At 38.4% G+C, this 17,024-nt stretch overlaps 1 protein-coding gene and 1 pseudogene across 3 annotated transcripts in view; both read right to left on the bottom strand.

Annotated features, from left to right (window-relative positions):
• The window catches only part of LOC145481612 (structural maintenance of chromosomes protein 6-like), a 34,266-nt pseudogene extending 25,426 nt beyond the window's left edge, over positions 1-8,840 (bottom strand). Inside the window, exon 1 of the transcript XR_014048664.1 lies at positions 8,723-8,840. The product of XR_014048664.1 is annotated as a structural maintenance of chromosomes protein 6-like (transcript). The remainder of the gene's footprint in view (positions 1-8,722) is intronic.
• Positions 8,841-10,999: 2,159 nt separating this feature from the next.
• LOC145481615 (vesicle transport protein SFT2B-like) lies at positions 11,000-16,991 on the bottom strand. Of its 2 annotated transcripts, XM_081460128.1 has the most exons (8): positions 16,588-16,963; positions 14,520-14,606; positions 14,353-14,429; positions 13,830-13,911; positions 13,156-13,191; positions 12,391-12,449; positions 12,285-12,314; positions 11,000-11,093 (listed from the first exon to the last, which is right to left on the bottom strand). In XM_081460128.1, exons 1-8 carry the CDS (start codon positions 16,702-16,704, stop codon positions 11,054-11,056), a joined length of 528 nt encoding a protein of 175 aa, XP_081316254.1. In that variant the 5' UTR covers positions 16,705-16,963; the 3' UTR covers positions 11,000-11,053. The 2 variants fall into 2 exon arrangements, with proteins under 2 accessions (XP_081316254.1, XP_081316253.1); XM_081460127.1 differs by lacking the exons at positions 11,000-11,093; positions 12,285-12,314; positions 12,391-12,449 and having other exon boundaries at positions 12,721-13,191; positions 16,588-16,991.
• Positions 16,992-17,024: the final 33 nt, after the last annotated feature.

The raw sequence follows: 17,024 nt of genomic DNA, 5'->3' as shown, positions 1-17,024 counted from the left end.
AAGTTCTCACAATGCACGGTGAAGGAGAACAAAGGTCATTAAGATCCTATCATGTCACAATCAGTTGAACAACAGTTAAGAACAAAAACGCTTAACCTGGTTTCTAAAATTGTCAATAAAAAATTTGCTTCTTCGAATTAATTAAAATGAAAAGGCAAGCAAACAAAGTCAAAAATAATCAATGAAAATGTAGACAAAGTCAAAATACTCGAGTTTAAGTAAACATCTTAGCTCGGCAAAAGTCAAAGGCTCAAAGTAGGGTTTGGTTTGATCAGAATAATCTTCACATTGCTGAAGCTTAAACAAAAGGAACTTGCACCAAACTCGACAGAAATTTTGCAGCTAAGTTAAAACTGCACAAGTCATGTTATATACACATGGCCGTATTATATAGAGATTTTGTTCATGATGGCTCAATAGGAATTAGGTAGGACTAGTGCACATGCTATATTATAATATTTACTTGTTCACACAGAATATCCATAATTGCAATTCTTGTTTTGTTTGAGTTTTCAGCTAAATTTTTATTTTTTACAGCTTAGGAGAGAAATAGAAAGGTGAACAAAATTTAAGATCATATACAAATGTTTCCTCAACAGTATCCAGCAGGCCCAGACTACTAGACAGTGCTAGTGGCCAGTGTTTACACAAAATAATTGAGAAGATCCCAGAAAGTACTTGACATGGGTATCAGGGACCTTTCGCTATTTATCACAGGCTAGATGGGTAAGAAATACTCAATGAAACCTCTCATAATTTTTTCATACCAAGTAAGGCTAATGTGGTATGTTTCCATGATTTTTGTATTCAAAGCTGATGCAAATCAAATGTGGTGGTGTGTTGATCAAAGGGGAGTAGATCGAGGAGGTGGACAAATTCACGTACCTCAGGAGCATTGTAAGTAAGAAGGGAAGTACTGATGAGGCCATCCAGGCATGCATTGAGAAGGCAGGGTAGGCATTTGTAATGTTGAGACAAATATGGTGGTCTACAGCACCGACAGCTAAGACCAAGTTGAGAGTCTTTGGGTCAAATGTGAAGGCTGTGCTCCTGCATGGTTCTAAAACTTGGTGGTTGACCGAGGGATTGAAGCAGAAGTTGCAAGTGTTCATCAATTAGAGCCTGAAGAACATCCTTCAGATCTGATGGCCTAGATGAATACACAGTGAGGAGCTTTGCAGACAAGTAGGGCAGTGACCGGTAGAGCAGGAAATGAGACAAAGAGATTGGGGTTGGTCTGGCCACATGCTGTTCAAAGAGACCAGATGGATACATAGCCAAGAGGGCCACAGAAAGGAACCCACAGGGGAGGTGCCAGAGAGGGAGACCCCAGCACACCTGGAGGCACACAAGAATGGCGGAGCTGGAGGAGAAACAGTTCACATGACAAGGAAGTGAAATGCGCTGCTCAAAATAGGGTCAGGTGGTGGGCACTAGTGGATGAGCTATGTTCCATCAGGAACAAAGAGGACTGAGTTGGTGAGCAATGAAAAATTTCATGATCACCCATTGAAATCTATGTCTCAAAACGGTAGGGTTTGCAGTTTAGGTAGACAAAAATGTCAGTGCGCTCCAATTTTTGTCACCATCACCCTCTCCAGTTAATGATGGATGGCTCCTTATTAACTGGGCAATCTGGGTTGAGCCCAGTTCCTAACTTGCTCAAGGATATTTATTTCTTTATTTCTCTCTGAACTCGCTGACAACAATGCCTCCTGAGACTTGTTAAGAGATTTGTGTGAAAAGCTGACGCGAGGAAGCTGGTCAGCTTGCAATCCTTAGTGGTTGGTACCCTGCCATGGATGGATATGAAGAGGAAGGGTGAAATGTGGAATGCACAAGCGGTTGATCAGTAGGGTGAAAAGTTGAGGAGAGGAATGTGTTGCAAGATTGTTCCTGTCTGGACATTGAACGACTTAAAGTTCCAAAAGTAACAAACACTCCAACTGTAACAATCCTTCCAAAGAAACAACAAAATTTCAAGGCTCTTGACAAATGTGAAGGTAGCAATCCTCCAAAACTATTGATGCTCTGAAAGTAGTAGATAAATATAGGTTTTTGTGGAGAAAAGAAAACTAGGAAACACAGAGAAAAACCATCATAGCAAGGATGAGAACCAGAAGATGAAAAACTCAGCCCACTTATGATATTGAGTGCAGGATTCAAACCAGTATAACATTGCTGGGTGGAAATTGCTCTCACCTCTGCACTACGCCTTCTCCCCTTAGCGGAGGGTGACAAAGGGGGATACCAATCATGCATCACGCTGAATTTTTCTATTAAGTCACACATCATGGAGCATTTTTTTCACCAATCACACGTCATGTAAAAGAAGTACAATGCGATTTTACTTGCTCAACCCTAAAAGCATCGTTAAAAAGAAAACTCTGCCTATTCATCTGAAGAAATGCATCGGCAAATATTCCAAACATTTTCCCCCAAAAATGACAATTATTGTCCAAAATAAAAGTGATGACCTGTATGGGAGACCGGGAGATTTGGTCTGTATCCAAGACTCCCAGATAATCTAGCCTGCGGAACAGGCGGATTAGCAGGACAGAGAGCGAAATGTGATACATGAGCACAGAGCCTGACCACAAGCGCAGAGCACGACCATAAGACAAAAAAAAATCTGCATGTAGTCACACCACTGTTTATGCTCTACTGCCCCCTCAAAATGATTGGCATGAAAGAATGTATAATATTTAACAAATGTATACATGATGCAAAACAGTCAACAGACTGGAACATCTAAATTTAGCTAAATTTAAATCACGGGGTGCCAGAACGAACAAAAGAGGTATAAACCTTAACGTCGAGCTCAGGAGACGAAAAGCTCAAACAGATTCAGGATGGAAGAAACATAACTTTGACAACACAGAACGGATCTCTAAGATTCTTGAAGTAACACTGCTGCAGTCTCTGGCAACGCCAGACAAAGCTAAATATGATCTGTGGTAACAAAGGCAACAAGCCACATAACTTGGGAGAGTTGGCACCGTCTGTGAACAGGCTCCTGCTGAGCACGAAAAAGGAGCAAGTGAAGTGAGCCTAATGGGGTGGGATTTTCCCCTCTCCAGTCCATTCCCGGCTATATCTGCAAGGCTGCAAATAACAGTCGGTCATTGGACAATTGTCCGGTAAATTTGGGGTTTTGACGGGTAAAAGCTTAGTCTGGCCAGACACTCTGACTGGGCATTTCTGCTAAATGAAAAATATTTTAACTATAAATTTGTGACTGAATATAAAACAAGTTATTTTATTATACTGCCACACAATACTACACAAAAAAGCTTTGTTATCAGTTTCGTTTTTATTCCATTTGTGAGAAATAATTCCATCACGCACAATGTGTCGTCTCAAATGTCATGTCGATTATTCAAGCTACATGTTAATCTACGCATTTTGCAGTGGTTTCGTGAAAGATTGTGAAGCCCCATTTAGTCTGAATTACGTTCGTCTGAAAAACTACAAAAATCTGAGTTCTTATGTTGTTCCTCGTAGTTTGATATCTGAAGCTCATAGTCCTTGTGCAAAGTTTAACTATTTTCTATTAATTTGATCCTATTGTGGCAAAATTGTTTGGACCTATTGATACCATGAAGATCCACGAAGATCAAACACATCAGAGGTCAAGAAAAGGACGAAAAAGACTGGAGCATGGTGTCAGGTCTTCCATGATTTATTAATCTTTTTCAACACTCTATTTACTATTTACTTTGAATGAATGGTATCCTTCTAGTGTAAAGAATGTTCACTTATCACAGAAATCTAATTGGTAAATCATGCATCACATGCTTGAAAAATAGCAAATCACGCATCACATTATGATGTCCTTTCCCCCGTTACATGGCCAATTTGGTCCCAATCAGGCATCATGAGGCTAATTTGGGGGTGACTATGCATCACGCAAAAACCCTTTGCCACCCTCTCAGAGCATGGCTTTCCTCACACCTCCTTATCATTTTTACCTTGAGTAATTTTTTCCTTGGTTTAAAATGCTGTTGCACTGGGCAGAGTTTCTTGCAACTTTGTTGAACCACAAAATGCATGAAAAATTTTTCAGTGTAGCATTCATTGGAACATTGACGTACATGATGCACAATCAACTTCTATTTTTAACATTTTTAACAACAATAATTGCTCAAACAAAAATGTTCCGAGACATGTTCATTTCAAGAGGTGTCAAGGTCCCATCTACTCTACAAGATAGAGATTCCCTTCTCTTTCTCCTTGGTGAGAGACTAGAAAGAACCAGTCTACTGTGCAAACACAAATGGGTCACAATGTTGCATTTGCATGCAAAGTATTTACATGCGATCAAATTTTGCTACTACTTGTATAATTTATACTTGAATTCTGACCACCTTTTATTTTGTAGAGAAACTGCAGTCCCACAAAGTGACGAGCTACAAAGAAACAGATAAATTAACCCAAAATTGGCTTTATTCAAGATAAAGATGACAAGTGCTTGAATTGCAAACTGCAAGCTAGATGCAGATAAACAAACTGTTGTAGAATAATTAAAAGCTATCAAGCCTCACGACATATTCTTTTGACAATGAATAGCTCATTATAATGAATTGATGTAAAGCTAAAGATTCTGGAATGATTCAAACAGGAAAACACCAAAGGTTGCCGGTTATTTATTGGTCAAAAGCTTTGACCTTGACAAGTTTCTATGTGACGAAACCAATGTCTCTTTGTCTGTGCGTCAGTGCAGTGTTGCCATTGGTATTTTTAAAAATAGGTCCGCAATGCGAACTTGTGTAGGATTTCAGTCAAATAAGAGTTGACACGCTATGGATAAATCAGAGAAATTGTAGCTTTACAGTGAATATTTATACATTTTGTCATTTTGTAGTGATGAACGTCGAGTAAAGATACTGTAGAGTCCTGGTTACAAGATCCCAAGCTGCAGATGAAAAAACGGTTACATGCAAGCGCTCGAATCGCAAACTGCAAGCTAGATGCAGATAAACAAACTGTTGTAGAATAATTAAAAGCTATCAAGCCTCATGTCATATTCTTTTGACAATGAATAGCTCATTATAATGAATTGATGCAAAGCTAAAGATTCTGGAATGGTTCAAACAGGAAAACACCAAAGGTTGCTGGTTATTTATTGGTCAAAAGCTTTGACCTTGACAAGTTTCTATGTGATGAAACCGATGTCTCTTTGTCAGTGCGTCAGTGCAGTGTTGCCATTGGGATTGTTAAAAATAGGTCCGCAATGTGAACTTGTGTAGGATTTCAGTCAAATAAGAGTTGACGTGCTATGGATAAATCAGAGAAATTGTAGCTTTACAGTGAATATTTATACATTTTGTCATTTTGTAGTGATGAACGTCGAGTAAAGATACTGTAGAGTCCTGGTTACAAGATCTGAAGCTGCAGACGAAAAAACGGTTACAGGAGAAACATATTTGGACTTAAGTTTCCAGGAAATTTGCTCCCTTAGGGTTCGGTTACATGGAACTCTTTACCGTGGCAAATGACCCTTTTACCATGGTAAACTGCATTTAGTGAGTATGACCAATATTTCTGGAGGTAAATTTCCTGTGGTTAATACCCATGGATACATCAAAAAGATCACATGCAGTGCCCTTGACATTTCATGTAGTAAGTTGCATCGGCGTTTTGATGTCCAAGGTATTACGAGCAAATTACGTTTCTCTGTTTGTCATTAATATGTAACTGAAAAAGAAAAATAGTTTTCGTCCCTGTGCCATTGTTGTTACCTTAGCAAAATCCTGTGTAACCGTTGTTTCACAACGTATACTAGACCCCAGCAAAAAAAAAACCAAACAAAAGTCAGCAGACATATATTTACTCCCAAGTTATTGTGGGGGGGGGGGGGGGGGGGATGTCATTGAAAAAGTCATTGAAGTAAACACATTTTGCAGGTTAGGCTTGTTTTTCGCAGCGGGGGCGAAAACAAATAATGACATCATCGAAAAGCAAGTGCACACAAGAAGGTTTCGTTTTTGGTTGTGATTCTGGACTGTGTAATCAACAGTAACGGGCCCTGTTTTGTTGGGATGCCAGATGACATGCTACATAACTGGGACAATTAATGTCCACGAACACAACTTTTGAATCATGTTGGCTTGGGGATGTTTACTGTGGGAACAGCTTTATTTCATGGGCTTCATTTGTCCTGGAATGTGTTGATTAGTTCAAGTGGAGAAAACAGTTCAGTTAGCCTCAGCTCTGACGCGGACGCTCCTCCCTACCCCCCTCAATGCACATGGAATGGCAACAGAAATGTTGTCTACTTTTAGGGTCTGTTTACATGGAGGGAGGGTGCCTCGGCTAACTGGGCAACCCGGTTAGAAGGCTTGGCACATAGCCTGCCTTTACATACAACTCACCTAACCGGGACAGTGAATGGGCTGCGTGGGCTATCTTTTAAGTGGCCACTAAGCACATCAAACAAAATGGCCCACCAAAGAAACTATTTGACGTCTCATTTCAGCTTCCTGCACAATCACGGGCCTGTTCTCTGGCTGAGACTCATCTATTACATTGATCTCTTCAGATTGACTGTCATTCTGTTCAGCAGATAACACTGGCAAATGGTAACTAAGAGAAAACCAACCTCGCACCGCCATGTTTTCGCGGTCTATCTCACCTCAGCTAGCCGGGATAGCCCGGCACAAACCGTTTACATGGTAAAAAGCTATCCCTTTAGCCGGGTGCTCCAGGCAAGTAGACAGGGTGCGGGTAGGCAGGCTACCCTGTCTAGCATGTAAACGCTTCAATGCGTTTTCTAAAGAAACGTATGAGAAGTTAGCCCTCCCAGGGTAGCTCGGTTAGCCGGGGCACCCTCCCTCCCTGTAAGCACACTCTTATTCATGAGCGGAAATATAAGAATTGGTTGTTGGTTGCACAGAGTTTGTTTACGATAAATCAGCTCTGATTGCAAATGTCAGCTAATATTCGTGCTTCCAGCTGAGAAAACTGTATGTAAATTATACTTTTAGAAATTAGCTTTTGCGCTTAAACATGACCAGTAAATGTGAAAATGTTTAGCAGTTTGAAGTTTGAAGGCAAATGCAAATATTTAGGCCTTTTAAACTTGCGAGTCTACGGAAACTGCACTGTCACGCAACGTATCAAAAATCATGATTTAGCAGTCGAGAGGACCTCAACTTGCTAACCATAAATACACGGGAAAATGCTAGGCTTTGTCATTATGTTATATCTGTCCGTAAAACTTTTGGTTGTTGATATAAAAATGCTGATTTTAGAAATAGAGGGGAGTTAAAAGTAATGAAATCAATCAAGCATAAATTTTCTTCCGACAGTTGCAGACTGAATGGCATGACATGCACAATGTTTACTAGAATTTCATTTTCCACAGAAATTGACGGGATTTTCATCTGATCAAAGGAATTTCAATGTGACATAATTTAAATATGTAATTGCAGAAAGTTCTGTTCGAGAACTGGAACTTTGTGTGATTGTTGTATGATTGACTGACTGTTCCTTATTCATCCAAGAATTTCGCACATAATACAGAAAGCGAATGTTTACCCACCTTATAATAAATGGCGCCTCAAAAATAAACATGGCAGCGAGTGTCTGAAAAACACTAAGACCTAAGGCCTAAGACTCCCTCCGAATCTCAAAAACAAGCCAAATTTGCCAAACAACAACACCTGCTAAGAGTAATCACACTAATGGCTGCAGCACAAAAACACTCAACTTTTTGCTAGTGGAACCCAGTCTACACCCCAAGTAGAAACCACGTGACAAATGCTTTGATCTCGTGGACAAATAAATAAATAAATAAATAAATAAATAAATATTGCTGGTGTTGAAAACTATGGGAAATCCCACACAATAACCAATCATAGGGCAGCATATATTGTCGGCAGTCTCACACACAGAGAGCGCTTTGAATTCTACCTGTCATGTGTAGGTTTTAGCTGGTTCAAATAAGCAAAAACCAGTATTTTTAATCTATTTTCCCCTAGTTGTGGACGGTGGCTGATAAAATGATCGAGCAGTTGGCCGAGCAGAGGTTCCCTCTCATCTCTCACCAAGCAGAGAGACAAAATCTGTCTTGCATGGTTTGCCCCATCAGACACAGCATTGCACTTATTAAGCAACATGTTGCAGTATTGTTGAGCACAAAATGTTGCAGGTTTTGCCTCCCTGTTAAAACATATAATTTACAGAATGTTTGGATACCATGACAGGGTGGCCACACATTTGCAGCATGCTGTGTCCAACAATGTAGCAATCATGATGATGAGTTGAAAAGTGGAATCCATGTTACAGTAAACAATTTGCCTTGCATTTTGGATAAAACAAAATAATTTTGTCAGCTGGTTACTCCTGACATTTCTTGGAGTGATAATGTCTTTCAAAGATCAAAATCACCAGGTTTTACAGTTCAGCTTATCTTTCGGACATCTAAGTCTTTATTCTGCAATTCTGATTTTTGGTCATTGAAGAGGAAATTCTACTCTTTCCATTTTGTTACATTAACCCAGACAAGGTAAAATGAGACTGAGACCACCAACACCAGAGAAATAGATTGCAAACTGAACAAAGCCCTGATTGATAAAAATGCCGGAGGTCAACATTTGCTCATTATATTAACTTGCTCCAAAAGATTCTCCGCAGTTGTTTCGTGGTGGCGTTACATATCTTTGCCTGATCAACAAACCATCAAGCTGATCCCGGCGGGGTTATTATAAACACTATTTACCTCTTGGTCCTGTAGTGAAAGTGTCGATGTTCCATCACTGCATGTTCCATCTACGCCCGGGTCTTCGTCTTCTTCATCACTACTGTCTTCGAGCTCACGGGATCTCTTTCGCTTCATAATGATCTATTTCCCATGGGATAAGCACACTTGATGTGAAGGAGAACGTTTACGGGCGTTCAACCGTTTCCCACGGGAAATACCAAAACAGTCATGCACAACGTGAGCAAGCGCTTTCGCGCGTCGGAAGGATTCCAGCGTGGGTCGAGTCATATCCATACAGGGGAGGGGTCAGGCGAAAAACCTAACGCAATCATCTCCCCTATGGACCGTTTCCGATAACTACAACCATCGCAAACTAATTTTTTGTGCCTTGTTTTAGAAAAAAAGTAGGTTATCGGATAGGCTTGCTCTACAGGCAAAACTCCAAAACCAAGATTCTTGCAGGGTCGGGGGAGGGGAGGGTAACACCGCCTAGCTACCATTCTTAACGGGCTACTTGACGGCACAATTCTGTAAAAGCTGCACCACTCAAGGAAGACTTTTCCGGATGGCAACTTTTTGGTCTCAAATTTTGGGGAAAACAAAAGCCAAATGCACCTCCATTGCCTTTCACTGACTTCTCTGCAATTTGCGAGCTAGCCACGATGTGCAAGCCAAAAGAGTATCTTATAATATTAATTTCCTGGTCAAAATATATACAAATCACTAGTGTCTTTTAAATTAAAGGGTTTGAGAAGTTTTCATGATCAAATGGGTTCCATCTTACAAACAACTGAAATAAATGCCAACACACAATAAAATCAAGTTATTTTATTTACATGTACATTGTACTTAATGAAAGAGAGTGAGAGGTCTCTGTGGTGTATGGTACAGTCTGAAATTACACCAGCAGGCAAGGAGACAGGATTTATCCTCTTTTTCTGCATTTCTCAGCAAGCAAAAAGAGACAGGAATCTTAAGTGACAGTTAAAATGAAGTTGTTATTTATTTTCTTTTCTCTGCCTCACAGGGGACCATTGGGGAACCCCCAGGGGGGCCTCTCATATAAAAAGGATAAGAGCGCTCATCGGAAATTTTGAGGAAAAAAAAAAAACCGTAAGAGATACCATTAGATCCTGCTTTGTGGACATGGCTTGGATTTTTTTCATCCCTGAAAGTTATCAATTCTAAAACAACACAATTATCTCCCACCATATTTTTTTTGGCTCAATACCGTAAAAGGCACCACAAAAGCTCACGCTGTGGACATTTTGATGCTGAACACCTTACAAGATACCAAAATCACTTTTTTAACCCCAAAAGGGCACAACGAGCACCTGCGTCCTTTTTATATAGGAGTCCCCTCTGGGGGAGAACCATGCCCCTAGGAAGAACTTTTCCACATTTGATTTTTAATCCAATTATACTTGTTTACAGTAGACTTTCCCACAAGTCAAGCTGCAGAAACCAAACTTGGAAAGCAATGAAAAGTGTCTGCTACACTCAAAACTTGAGCATGAAGAGTGTGAAGCAAGCAGCATGCACCAGGACTACCTCCAACTACAAAGGACTTTGATATGAGTTAACAGTAGTTTCTCTACACAAAGCACTCATGAAGACAAGTTTCAAATTATAAAGCAAACAATTCTAATTCTTGAGTGCACTTTGTTGGGTTACAATAATTATGTCTTGAGGACAATGCTCTTGCTTAATTTAAGAAGCTGATGGTCCTTCTATATTTGTATTTTCTGTTGCACTAACTTTCTATCAGAGATACAGAAAAACTGGAGCTGACAGGAAAATTCTTGCCAGTGGTGCCATAGGGGTTCAGTTAGTTGGGGTGCTGCGCAAAAAAAGGCAGAGTCAAAAAAGGAGAAGTTCTCCCAATTTTGTCATGTGCCACATTTTGGGAAAAAAGGAGAGAGGAACTTGTTAGGAGGAGCAAAGTTCCTGCTCTTTTTCTGTGTGCCATTTCCACACTGCGCCCCAACTAAAGGCTAGTGGTGTCAAGGACAAGATGCAGGGAGAAAATGCAAATATCCAAAGCACACCCTGCTCAGAACCTGTTACACTATGTTACTTAGCATTTTATATATTTCTTTTCACATATAAATATCTCAATGAAAATTACACTGTCAGTCAAATAGGTGGTTCAATAAGCCCACATATGGAATCCTGTCACATCATGATTGATGATTGACAACATCTAAGTAAGAATGTTTGCAAAAAGGCTACTGATTGACTTCCAGGACTGAACTAATTGGATGTATGAATTGATCTATTTGTCTATTTATCATAATTAATGAATGATTTGTTCTGAACAAGTGCACCTCAACTGTCCAAAAGCTAGGCCTATGCCATGCAACTTGTGAAACATTTCTTCACTGCATCCCTGAAACCAAAACAGAAGTCTTGACATAAATAAAAACAGAAAGGTATAAAATAAAGAAGACTCTGTCTATTAAGGTTACTCAGAACCCTTTCATAATGTCAATTACGTCTAAGTTCTGGAGAGGTGTTACTTGCACCTTCTAAAGCTTTAAAGTCAAACCAAATGTTCTTTTTGATGGCAACTCTGGAATATCGCAATATTGATAAGATTGGTAGTTTCTTTGATGCAACTTGCAACTTTCTGATTCAAATTTGTTCGATCACATTGCCAAGTTCTGCTGTAGTTTTGACAAGTTCCAGTTTTCATTTTTCTGTAGCTTTTCAGAGAACAAGAAATCCTCCATCACACAAATTGGTATTTCACACTGCCTCCTCATTCAAAAACATGTTTTCATAGCGGAGCTCCGGCAGCCCAAAGGGCCACCAAGTGGAGCCCCATGCCCATATAGGAGAGAAAACGAAACCCATGGATTGACTTTCTCATGGTTATCATGGCTAGTGGTACTGCTCGTGGGTGCGTACACACGATGACGGTGACGGAGTCATGTAAGATGGCGGCCATACTCCAGCTAATAGGTTGACAGAGACATGCACCCTCGGTTTGTAGTGACCCTCTTTGATATTGGACATCCAAATAGCCAATTGACACCTGTCAAAACAAGGTATCTGCTGACAAGTATCATGTAACCATATTGCCAGGCTCAAGTTTAGAATTCATTGGGGTCACATGTTTTTTGTAAGTTGACTACTGACCAAGTGCTGGTTTTCAATTGAATCGCAGGCTCATGTCAGGTTAACTTGTTCTAAACAGGGCCGGGTTGTTCAGAAGCTGGTTATTGCTAAACCAGGATTACAAAGTTAACTGAAGTATAATTTTTTCTTGTATACAAATGTTTTTCACTGCTTTTGTTTTGTGTATTTTGAGATTATTCAAACTCAAAACAGAAGGCCCAGGAGCTCCACTTTTAGGCTTGGCAAAATCTATATATTATGCTGTAGACTGACTAATTTAGTCTGTTATTCAGACCATCTAAGAATGGTCAAATAATTTGTTGTCTCTTGCTCTTCTATTTTCTTTTAGGACTAAATGTATTTCTCTGTGTGAAAAATCCTTAGTTTTTGTGTCACTAGGAAATATGTATCTTACAATAGGTGCAATATGATAAAAAATTGTATGTATGGGCATTCATACCTTGCAAATGGAATATAGGAAAGACAATACCTGCAAAGAAACAAAAGTTGTAAATATACTTGTAAAAATCTTTGATTTCAAAAGACACCTTTCAATAGATACATACCATGTCATGGCTAAATACTGAAGAATGCAGAAAATCAATGCAAGTCCCTTATTGTCCCACTGAAACACAAAAGACATTTGTTAAACTGTCAGCCTTGTGTTACCATCAAAACAATATCTCTGACACATAACACACACATATAGCAAATTGGTATGAGTTGATCAGCTATTTTTGCATTATTTAACAAATAAAGAAGCCTAAGCCATGTATTACACTGTGATAAAACACAACGGGCATTTGAGAACATGAGGGAAATGTAGGAAACACGAGCCACAGGCAAGTGTTTTCTACATTTCACAAGTGTTCTCAAATGTCCGGAGTGTTTTATCACAGTGTAATACACGGCTTAGGCTTCTTTGTTTGCTTTATGATAAACAATAAAACACACTTTTTCTATGTTTTATACTCTGATGAAACATGAGTTTTTGACCAATCAGAGTGCGCACAGGGTCCTAGCTATATTATAAATACAGGTACGCATAAAGTGCTGTTACAGAAAATATCTGTACCTCCCCCAAAGAAGGTTTTTAATTTGAACAACACACCTCTCCAGGAATTCTACTTTATACTTCCTTATATAAATGTTGGCTTTTGAGACTCCCATAACCACCACAGACAAAATTTCCAATGACCTTCCATGGGGTGTGAATATTTTTTTTCCTGAACTAGACAACACCCCAGGCTACTGGATAAATACTTTCTTTGCAAATTGTAATCTTGTAAACCTGCATCATTTAAATGGCCAAACTGTGATGAAACACTTACCCACAGTGCAGCACAAAGTGTGAGAGCAAGGCAGGTCTTGGTAGAAAAAATATATTTAGTACTGTTAGTATTATGGTCGTAAAATGTAGTTTGAATAAGCAAGAACAGTCAGACCGTTCTAATTCCAACTTGTTATTTTCAGCTCCTCACTTATTTGCACTCTGTTATTGATTATCAACAATTACAAATATGTTTATCTCAAACTTCCCACTGTTTATTTCAAACTGATTATTATTTTAATTATCTTGGTCTAAAATCTACTATGCTTGTTTCAAATTCCAATAATAACATTGACAAATAAACATCTGACTATGTCAGAACACTGCTGGAAAGCCAAAAATTAATAATCTTTCCCCCTTTTGATTGCACTTTAATCTCATAAGTTTTGAATTAACTTCATCCAATGCTGACTCTTCCAGCCAGATATACTAACTGCCCCCACTTCAATAAGCACTGGTGTTCTATGCTGCACTTTGTTGAATATTCACTCTTAGAAAACTAAGTTCCTTCATGGTGTAATAATATTGAAAATTGCACCATGTTCAGTATCAAGTAAGTAAAATCACCGCCACTAGTTATTAACTTATATAGTCAGATACAGAGGACATAAGAGCAAAAGACCTTTTAACCATTGAGACGTCATCTTGACATTTTCTATAACCAAGTTTTCTTACCAGCATTATTATAGTCGCAATCAGTCGCTTCTCTTTGAACATATTCCTTAATTGTTTCATGGGTCCCATGAGAAAACATGTACTAAGTAGGAGGGAAAAGAAAATTGATTCTTTTAACAATCTCATACAGTTCACCACACAGAACACAGTGAAAGTGTCAACAATTAACCACTAAACATGGACACAACATGTTCTCTAGCAAAACACTGCAACCAAATTAACCAAAAGCAGTTTAAGTTTACTTCATAATGTTGACCCACTAGAACAAATCCCAAACACATATAAGAAACCAGGGGTTTCAATAAGGGCCAGGTACTGGGAAAGTTGACCAGCTACATGTATGAGGATAATTTCGCCCACCTGGTTTGACCATCTAAAGGACAGTTTTTCTTAGTTCAGTTCATTTTGCCCACCTGTGGACACCAGTTGCTCTCCTGCTGAAAATTGCAACCCCTGATGAAACACAGAGGTTAATATGTTATTGTGCAAAAGCTAATACTCAAGATTTCAAAATGTTACCAACCTTGCAAGTGCTGTTATATTACCCAGTGAGTAAAAGACAGCAAATAATTTAATGTTTTTCCATAACATGATCATTCCCTAGACATGAGTCAAAGAAATATATCATTACAAGTCAAAGAAGTACAAGAAGTTGCTCAACGTCTCTCTAAATAATTCTTCCAAACTTACCAAAATGGAGAAGAACACACCAACACAGAAACAAATGATAAATCCTTTAATTCGTGTTGACCAGCTTAATGTTGTTGCATCAGATATCTGAAAATAGAATTGAAACCCTGAGCTTTCTTACTCAAAACATTTTGAACTGAGACACATACATTACTAGATCTTTGGGACATACAAAGTCTCTTACAGTCCTCAATATCCTGCTCGTCATATTTTAAATTTTGCTTAGATTATGGTAAAAATTAGGTGACAGGCACAGTTCGTGACATTTGCTTTTCTCTTCAATTTCAACTTTCTGAACTATTTAGCTTCATTTATCATTTCTGAATAGCACTGAATGGAGTGTTACTAGGAGGAGTCTCAATGCAGTAAAGTATCCATGTGACTATGGTGATAAAAAAGTTTAGAGCTCATAGGTCTGCATGCGTTCCACTGTTGACCACTGTTAAATTTACCTGAATCAATTTGACACCTCTATAGTTTCCCATATGTTTTGCTTGTGTGGTTTGTTTTAGATCATTTCTCTTGCATGATGGATGAACTTAAATCAACCCTACGACCTTCAACAGTATTGCTGTCATTCTGCTTCTATTATGGGTATAAAACTCAACATATAATTGGACACGATAAGGGGACATATACGCTGAATCTAGTGCCAACTCACACCTGCTGACCAAAGTCTATGCCTAGCCAGAAGATTTGAGCTATTACAACCTTCACTTGCACTTTTTCAAAAAGTCAACAAACAAACTCAACCAATGGAGTGCACTTCTCCCAAATTTTTAAGCGAAAAGTCTGGCAACTGCGCATCCAAGATGCCTTCGGAAATCTTTGGAAAGTCCTTGGAAATCTCTGGATGTCTTTGAAATTCAAGCCTTCTTAAGATAAAAATCTCATGCCTTTCATTCAGAAAGAGTTGTCACATACAGAAATAATTGATATTAATCAATAACGATTGATATCAATCAAAGATTGATATCGATTGCTGATAGCAATCAATGAAAATCCATAAAGGAAAAGAGTTGTGAGTTACTGATTGTTATCGATTGCCGATAGTAATTGATCACGATTGATTCATAGATTGGTATCGATTATTATCGACTGTTATCGGAAATTACTTTTGTCCTTTTACAAGTTACACTGATAAAAAGTTTAACGAAACTTGTCTATAATGGTTTTATTGTGTCAGTTTATCATAGCCTGCGTATCTTTTACAATCATTGACAAAATAACAAGAACCGAACCAACTGGCAGAAACATTTTGGGCTTTACATCTTTCTTGGCTAGTTTTGCACTGGAAGAAGCTCAGCCCCTAAAAGGAAAATGTAATGTAGCTAGCATGCTGAAGATGAACGTCTGTTGCTGTTCCAGGTATTATTTTACACATAACAAAGCCATCTTTAAATAGTCCGGGTGGTTATTGTCGATTTTAACAATCAATATTCCTGAAAACAGGAATTATCGATTGCTATCGATTTTTGCCAATCAGTAGAAATCAATAAGGAAATTTTTCGTGAGTTATCGATTGTTAACGATTGCCGATATCGGCGATTTATATTGATGGAATCGATTGATTTCCAATATTGATTTTTAGCGATTGACTATACCTGGAGAAATATGTAAGCACTCAGTATAATAAGGAATACACTTAGGACAGTTACCTATAGTACTAACGGTTTTCTGATGGTTATTAACTACCTAATGTAACAATTTTATTAATTATTAAACGTCTGTTGTCGGTGAATAGTTAATTCAGGCTACTTATAACGTTTTGAGGTTTATAGGTTTGAAGTTGGCAATGTTTTGAATTTTAAATACCACCTTTTAGAATACTATTTCAAGAAACTTTTAAAAGGTTTTCAATGTTCTTCTGAAAACAAATCAAATAAGATTAAGCTGACACGTATGCAGGGATAAATTTTTAACTGTTGGCTCAAGTTTCAAATTCGTGTACAGCTAAAACACTGCAACAACGACTTACGAATTGTATTTTCCCGAGAGAAAAACAGAAAACACAGAGGCAAAACAAAGAGAAATATCAATAAAACAGAAGGAATACAAGCTATTTTACCTCTGTTATAAGAGAATCATCTTGAGTATCTCGCCCTGTCATTGTGGCTCGTATTTTCTGAATGGTGGAGGGCGCCATCTTGCCCAAATTACCCAGCATACACTGCGCATTGACCATTAAAATAAACTGACATCATACGAAGGTTTTATTTCTTCTAATCTTTCTTTCTTTATATTTCGTTTTCTATCCGCTTTGCAATTTTTGTCAAGAAACTGACAGTCATAAGTATAAATAGGTTTCTGGGGCAAACAAAGAATTATCATTGAACTAAAAAGCCGTTGAAAATAAAAGGATGACTGTGTAGGAATGTAAAAAACTTTTGACCTCTAAATTTTCATCCCTTAAAAGACCGCTCTGACACCCAGGGTTTAAGAACGGATGATTAAGACTGGAAAATAAATTTTAAAAAAAGACACATGACCAAGACAAACACAAAG

Source organism: Orbicella franksi, chromosome 3, assembly GCF_964199315.1.
Source record: "Orbicella franksi chromosome 3, jaOrbFran1.1, whole genome shotgun sequence".
Classification (NCBI taxonomy): Eukaryota; Metazoa; Cnidaria; class Anthozoa; order Scleractinia; family Merulinidae; genus Orbicella; species Orbicella franksi.
Note: the sequence above shows the minus strand (reverse complement) of the source record. Positions and strands in the feature narration are given on the sequence as shown.